This window comes from Quercus suber, unplaced genomic scaffold (genome assembly GCF_002906115.3).
Source record: "Quercus suber isolate HL8 unplaced genomic scaffold, Cork oak 2.0 scaffold_609, whole genome shotgun sequence".
NCBI lineage: Eukaryota > Viridiplantae > Streptophyta > Magnoliopsida > Fagales > Fagaceae > Quercus > Quercus suber.
In genome coordinates this window covers 123,143-131,573 of record NW_027070052.1, presented here as the reverse complement: position 1 = coordinate 131,573, position 8,431 = coordinate 123,143, and the positions used below count along the sequence as shown (strand labels likewise).

At 33.1% G+C, this 8,431-nt stretch overlaps 1 protein-coding gene across 1 annotated transcript; it reads left to right on the top strand.

Moving 5' to 3' along the window:
• The first annotated feature begins 916 nt into the window (after nt 1–916).
• On the top strand, nt 917–6,678 carry LOC111991943 (triacylglycerol lipase 2). Its single transcript, XM_024023750.2, has 9 exons — nt 917–1,142; nt 1,245–1,358; nt 3,155–3,295; nt 4,709–4,819; nt 5,126–5,269; nt 5,362–5,402; nt 5,504–5,583; nt 5,696–5,791; nt 6,158–6,678. Exons 1-9 carry the CDS (start codon nt 951–953, stop codon nt 6,475–6,477), a joined length of 1,239 nt encoding a protein of 412 aa, XP_023879518.1. The 5' UTR covers nt 917–950; the 3' UTR covers nt 6,478–6,678.
• The last annotated feature ends 1,753 nt before the right edge of the window (nt 6,679–8,431 follow it).

The following is an 8,431-nucleotide window of genomic DNA, read 5'->3' as shown; positions in this document are numbered from 1 at the left end:
AGAGTTTTGAAAATCCTATTCATTCATTGTGAAATGAATGGATCAAGTTTTAACGTGTTATTAACATTTTAAAAAGCTTCTACTATTACTATTTTGGTGAGGTTTTTTTTTTTGGTGGTCTAGTGTTATAATTTTATTTATTTATTTAAAATTTGGATAGATTTGTTTTGAAGATATGGATTAGTAAAAATGTTTCTTATTTTGTAGGCATTTTAAATAGAGTTGGAGATATATTTTTACCGGATTAAGGGTATTTAAGATTTTAGGAATTCAACAATATAATTATCCGAACTCTAAATGATCCTAATCCAAAATAAGCACCCCTTGTAAATTAATTATGGCATAAATAAACAAGCCATGCATCACATACATCTCATATAAGGTTAATATGATATGGATTTGGAGCTATAGCCTCAAATTTAAGTAAATCTCAATAAAAATACCATATATATATATATATATGATATATTGTCTTTTATGTCTATATTTGCTTTCCCTCAAATTTGCTTTTGATAGGACTAGTTCCTATGACCCGTTTGGTACATGTGTTTAAATAAATATTTTTTTAAACAATATTACACGTATTTTCATACACTTTTTCACCTATATATAACGTCACCATACAGCCCCTATATCCTCGCAATCTGTTTCTAGCTTCAGAAATTTGTAGCTATATAAGAGACTGTTGAGAGTCATGATTCCTCCATATCCATTTGCTTAGTTAGCAATATTCAAGGACCCACACGGCCACGCCAACCCATTCCTTTAATTTCTCAGTGGAAAGAACGTGAAAAGTGCCAAGTATTTTATAATTTTGGTCAGTTAGCCAAAAAGAAAGAAAGAAAACCAATTTGTTTTCCCACATACTTGTAGTATTCTTTCTTTCTTTTTTACTCTTATATAAAGGGAAGGTTCATTCTCAAACTTATCACACAAAACTAACAATTAATATGGGTGTCCCTGGCTTGTTGGGTTTGGCTGCTTGGAGCTTCTATGTCCTTGTCTTGGCAGTTCAGCCTCATCAAGCACATAGCTCAATTCGTGGTTCCTTTGGCCTAAACAAAGGTGCTGTAGCTTCACCAGAGAATGGTATATGCGCATCTTCAGTCACTGTACATGGCTACAAATGCGAGGAGCATGAAGTAAATTTCTCATGCATAACTATTACATATATTATAGTTTGGCTTTTAATCAAACATAAGTATAGATGTGAATTAACGTGTGCATGTAAATTTAATTTTCAGGTGACAACCAAAGATGGGTATATAGTCAGTGTGCAAAGGATCCCAGAAGGTCGTGTTGGGGGTACTGCTGGGACTAAGAAGCAACCAGTCTTAATACAACATGGGGTTACTGTCGTAAGTGAATGATATATATATATATATATATACACACACACACACACATTTAGTTATTTTTTGACAGCGTTTCATGCATGTAAAATTAATAAGGTGGGGGTTTTTTCTAGTTCTGTTTTGAGGAGTGAGGACTAATAAGACATAAGAGGAAGAGTCTCACTTCAAAAAAAGAAAAAGAAAAGAGGAAGAGTCTAGTCTTCCCCAGGAAACTATGCCATTTTTTTGGTGTGAAACTTGACACCATGGTCTTGAGTCTTTGACACAAAAAGGGGTCAAATCCGCGTCAGTTTGCACATTATGGAGCACTCTATATTTAGTCTATCTGCTTTAGTTTGTCGATGTAAAAACTTTGGAATGATTCCGCTTTGAATGTTTGGTTTCTTTTATAAGCATATGATGAGGTCCAAGTTAGCTAAAAGAAAAAGCCTGGAACAAAGTGTCTTTTAAAAGGGAATGCATGATTTACGCATCTACTTAAAGAAAAAAATGAGTTAGGTTACGCATGTACGTTGATGATATGTGAAGTCATGTCAGACTCTTACAAAGTAACCGTTAAAATGTGAGGTTGGTCATTGGTCACCTCATTGTAAAGGTAAATTTGCTCACAAGAAAGATGAATGTTTGTGCACAAAGGTGAAAACGAATTTGCCCAGAGATATGGTTGGATACATAATTTGTTGCAAGGGTATACCCTTGCAACAAAACGTCATACGTGAAACAGATAATCCATTTTGTTAAGTTTTCTAAAAGTATTTAATTGTGTGCAAAAAACATAGGATCACATCATTTAAAATTAAATATAGTTTTAGATTTATAATATAAAATCTAAACTTTATATAAAATTAATCTATTAATAGAAAAAATCTTTTATAATGATAAATTCAGTGGAGAATAAGAGATTAAAAAAAAGTAAAACTTTTGTGTAATTAAAAATTTGAACTTATAAGTTGGATGATTAGATTAACCGATTAATCCAACTAGAGAAGACTCCATAAGGTTTGAACCCTCAATCGTGCTAATTTTAAAGTCAACCAACATACCACTAATATATGTCTATATCTCTTCAAATGTGGACATATCCCATTTTAATCACTCTTTTGTGTGTGTGTGTGTGGCTAAAAGGTATTTACAACAAAAGTCACGTTTACATTACCAAAGCGATATGGGTCTGTTTTTAATACTACCCTTCTTTTTTTTTTTTTTTTGAGAAGGTGTTTTTAATACTAGTTGATTGTTCCAATAATCCATTTGATGTTTTATGGTCACCACGACAAAAGGAAAGTTATGCAGAAGAGTATGTTTACTACCACAACAATTTCTATAATTTTTGCTACAATTTATTTATGTGATGAGTTATAAATGTGGAAATAAATATTAGATCTATGTCCATTATTTCACCACTCACGAGGCATTGTAAAGTTGTGAGAAAGTTATAAAACTAGCCGCAATACTAGACTTAATCTATGATGTTGAAGGTACCCTGTTAAAATCTAATCCGCAAAATCATGAGCGCATAATTCCATTCCATATTTCCATCTGACTAGACCAGAGCTGAAGATATCTCTACGTAGCTTCTTAACTGGTGTGAACTATTACAGTATTACGTGTGTTCTTATTACTTGAGCCACAACATGCAGAGTCTCCTACAAACTGAGATATGGGCGGGCAATTTTGTTTGTTTGTTTGTTTGTTTTTTTATGGGAAGGCAATTTTGTTTTGTTGTTCGTGAATTTCAACGATGTGGTTAACGTGGTGCGTGTTTGATTGGTTTTTTTTTTTTTTTTTTTTCGGTGCAGGATGGATTGACATGGCTTCTGAATTCTCCGGAGCAAAATCTACCGTTAATTTTAGCTGATAACGGGTTTGATGTGTGGATTTCTAACACCAGAGGGACCAGATTAAGCCGACGACATGTATCCTTCGTCCCTAGCCAACTGGTTCTGTTCCTCTTTCCCTTTACTACTCATCAATTTAATTACTTCATAAAACTATTTTATGCTGCATATGATGATAGATAATAGTGGTTTCTTGTTTTTGTTTAGAGAAATGTTTAATATATTAAAAAAAAAATTCACAATATTGTTTCATAACAATTGACAAACTATCACTAATTTTTTGAACCCACTATTTAATTTTTTTTCTTTCATTATTATAAATAATTTTCCACATTAATAATTGTGAAAAATTTTGTCATTTTTTTTTTTGGTATTCATACACTTTCTCTTTTATTTGGCGTGGTAGAAGATTGTGGGTAAGAAATTTTAAGATGAGTTTGATCCAAAGGGAAAGTGTGATAGTACTAGTTTTAAGTAGAAAGATATATTTGCCAAATTTTAATTAATATCATACTTGTATAAACGATTCAACTTTGATTAAATTTAAAAAAAAAAAAATCTTTAATTAAAAGAAAAGGAAAGAATTTATTTTTTCAAAAATCAAATAATTCAAATTATAAAATCTTCCAATAACTGAATATATAACATGATATAATTTAGATGATCACTGTTTTATAAGGATTCAATTTCCTTGATTTTCGACCATGAAATGTTCTGGCTGCTTCCCACTTGCTGCTGATCAGAAGAAAAGGAAAACAAAATAGAAAAAAAGAGAAGTCTCTGAAAGTCTGAGTGCGGTGGTTGATTAGCAATACCCACGTGGATGTCAATATCAAAACAGAAAAGCAACTTAAATAGACATTGATTGGAACTCAGGAAATAGGTTTGAATTTCTTTTGTTATATTTTGGGTTTGGAACTTTGGATAAAGGTTCATCATAGAGCACGATATAGAAAGGAAAAGATCTAGGAACACTAATGAGTGTGGCATTAATTGTACCTATTTGGAGATCTAAAAGAATCAAATCTTAGGACATATGTAGGTTTTTGGAGGTAAACTTTTTTTTTTAATTGAAAAAATTGGCTTATTTTCGACAAAAAAAAAAAAAAAAATCAATTAGTTTTGTTACAGTTAAAACTAGAATTGGGTTTGAATTTTGTTGAACTCTAGGGTCACCATTGAGCAGGACAAAAAAGTGAAAACAAACCTGGTTTGTGGTCACACCTAATTAAATCATATATACTACTATATACCTGTTGGGTTGTTACATTTTATATAAAAAAAAAAAAATTGAGAATTGAGTTGGTAAGTGGGTAATATTTTTTTTAAATGTTACATGGGTAATTTAGTATATCTCTTATAAAAGATATTTGATTGTAGACCATTTGACCTCAACGATTGATGTGGTTCATGTGGATTTAATTTTCATAATTTTTATAATTTTCCTTTTCTTAATTCCCCTCATCTTCTTTATTGTGTGTTACTCCTGGTTTGTCAATATTGTAAATGTGACAGGCTTTCTGGAATTGGTCATGGGATGAATTGGTTTCCTTTGAGCTACCAGCTCTTTTTGACTATGTGTATGGCCAAACAGGGCAGAAGATTGATTACGTGGGCCATTCCCTGGTGAGCATCATCATCATATCATGCACCCCTTCAAAGCTACATATGTTACACTTTGAATCTAAGACATATTCATTATTCTTAGATTTGCAAAAAAGCCTTTGCAATGCTATGAATCATTTTTTTTTTAATCTTAATTATGTGGAAGTCTAGCATTAATGATTTTAGCCATATACTAATAAATTTGTCCAAACTTTCTGTTGAAAATAAGAGAGTACTAGTAGTGTGATGTTCAAAAGTTTGTAATAACTAGAAAAAACCGTCCATTGTATTCTATTAAAATTTGGACACTTGGGCAATCTTTGACAGGGAACTTTAACAGCTTTGGCATCCTTCTCGGAAGGTAAACTAGTGAACCAGCTGAAATCCGCAGCATTGTTGAGTCCTGTTGCTTATTTGAGCCACATGAAAACTGCACTTGGCGTTGTTGCAGCCAAATCCTTTGTTGGTGAGGTAAGGTCATCAATGATGCCCTACATAATGTTAATTTATTAAACAAGAATAAACAGCATGCACATGACAGAAATGCTTGATTTTGGCAACAGATCGGCAGGCTATTAGGTCTAGCAGAGTTCAATCCCAAAGGGTAAGAGTCCCAAGAGTAACTGATGATATAGAAGTTACTTCATGTTATAGAATTACAGTGTTCTAAATTGATGGTTTTGATCTGCAAATCCTTTTATATAGGGAAGCTGGGGGTGACTTTCTCAAGATTCTATGTGATAATCCCGGGGTTGGCTGCTCCGACTTAGTAACCGCAATAACTGGTATTAGTCTCTGCATTGATCGGTAGCTTCAATACTACAATGGATTTTATACATAGAAAATATTTTTGAGGAACTAACTCATGCAATGGTACCAAATTTGTGTTCAATCAAGGGAAAAATTGCTGCCTTAATTCTTCAACCGTTGATCTCTTCCTGATGACTGAACCTCAGCCAACATCAATCATGAACATGGTGCACCTTTCTCAAAGTAAGTTTGTTTCTGAACTTGATAACTTTTTACGCTGATTCTTGTGACGCGCATTTTAAACTTTTTTTCTTTTCATTGAGACTGTTTATGACTTTTTACTATTTTGGGGTATGAAAATTCATGTGATCAAAAGGCTTAAGGTGCAATATTACACGAAGAATGAGTTTGTATATACTATTTTTGATGTCATTTTATACAGTGGAAGTGTGGAACTGGAAGTTGTATGTCACTTTACTAATGTTATTTCTTAGTACTTCACCACGAATAATTCTTTTTAGGTAGTCTTTGTTACAAACTGCCAGAAAAGTCATTGATATTTACTTATGAATGACTAATTGAGGAAGATTTTGAACTATAAATTTGCAGCTGTTAGAAATGGTGTTGTGGCAAAATACAACTATGGGAGGCTTGATAATTTTATGCATTATGGGGAAGCCATGCCACCAATTTATAACCTCTCCAACATTCCCCATGACCTTCCTATGTTCCTTAGCTATGGTGGTCAAGATGCACTCTCTGATGTCCTAGATGTTAAACATTTACTTGATGATTTAAAGTCCCATGATGTAGACAAACTCTCAGTTCAGTTCATCAAGGATTATGCTCACGCAGATTTCATCATGGGAGTGAATGCCAAGGACGTAGTTTACAATCAAGTGATTAAATTTTTTAAGGGCCAACACTAATGATCCTTGATGGAGGCCTCGGTTGTGTGATCAACATTAATTAGTTAGTTTATATTTATTACTAGGTAAATTACTTTACCTAGCTAGTAATAAAGGGAGACGACTCTGCTTCTAACTGTGGCAGTTTCGGCCTTCGGCCCTGCTCTACTCTGGCATGGCCATTGAAGTTTTTTATTTTTATTTTAAATTTAATTTTTGGCGTCTTTAATGCATTCAAGGTAAGGAAAAAATTATTTATTTTATAATTTATTAAAGGGCCGGACAATTTATTTTATATAAAAATGGTTGATTGGGTTTAATGTCTTTTAAATTTGCTATTTGTAGTTTTTGTTGTTGGACTAAATTTTTTGGGCTTAAATATTTTGTTTTATATTTTAGATCTATAATTTTTTTATGATCTTTAGAATTACAAACTTTTTTTTTTTTTATAAATTACTGATGTAGTGAGTAGTAGTTATTCGTAAGTAAAAAAAAAAAAATGTAAGTGATAGGTCTAGATGCAAACTAGTAAGAATTTGCTAACTCAATAGTTTGTAAAAAAGTTTATGAATGTAGAATTACTCTTAAAAGAATTAATGATATTGTTAAGCGGGGCAAAATATAATTTTATTGAACAAAATTACTAAAATTAGTATCTATATATATAATAGTATTTTTTTTATTAAAAAAATTAGGGGGCATCCACCCCCCCCCCCCCCCCCTTTACCAAAGTCCAATAATACCTCCGTCCATGATTGGACTTAGAATTTTGAATATTTTATATGCTTTTCTAAAATTTGAGGATAAGATAAAGTAAGTGTGAAATATATACTTTCCTAAATATGCACTTTCTGTTTGATTGAAAATAACTAAGAACATGAATGAAGATTGTCAACAAGATTATAGAATGAAGGCGTAAATGCACTTTTAGTCCTACATTTTGACTTTTTTCTATTTTAGTGCATACATTTTAATTTTACCACTTTTAGTCTCTAAACCAATTAACGCGTGTTATTTTCGTCCTTTTCGTCCGTCAACCTACGGAAATAGCTGAGGTGACAGTCGGAGTAATTAAAATATTAAAAAAATGCCACATCACCCATGACACATCAGCATATAAGTTTAAAAATTTAATTTATTAATTTTAACTAAATAATACAAATAAAAACAAAACTAAAAACTAAAATTCACATGAATTAAGATTGTTCTTCATGTTCTTCATTTTACAACTTGTTCTTCGTATTCTTCCTAAATCAAACCTAGCAACCAAGAACTCAAACCCATCACAAGAGCACAAACCCAGCAACCCAAGAACTCAAACCCAGATCACTAGGACATAAATGAAAACAAGAAGAAAAAACCCAAATTCAACACCTCAGAGATCATCAAACCCAGCACCATCAAATCTACCACAAATCAAGATCATCGAATTCTTCATGTTCTTCTCCAAATTCTAACACAATCCACACCGAATTCTTAGCAAATCAAACACATAAACCCAGTTAACAAACCAACCCAGATTAAACCCAAATCAAGAAACCAATCAGAACAAACCCAAATCAACACAATCAAACCCAAACTAACACAATCAAACCCAGATCCCACCACCAATGACCGACACAATCAACACACACACACACACTCAACCAAACCCAGAAACTGCCACCACGCCACTACCACACAACCCACCTCTACCATATGACCCACACATTTCAAAACTTCCATCACACGACCCGCATAGCCCATAGCCTCCACAACCCGCCGACTCCACCACCTGCTGACGCTGATCTGCATGCCCCATAGAAACCCTAAACGTCGATCTCCACTACGTCAAAGGTCGATCTCCACTACGTCAAAGGCCGATCTCCATGCCCCAAATGCCGATCTTCAAACAACCAAACCCCAAACACCAATGTCGACACCATCCAACCAAACTCAGAAATTGCCACCACCACCACCACATAACCCACCTCTA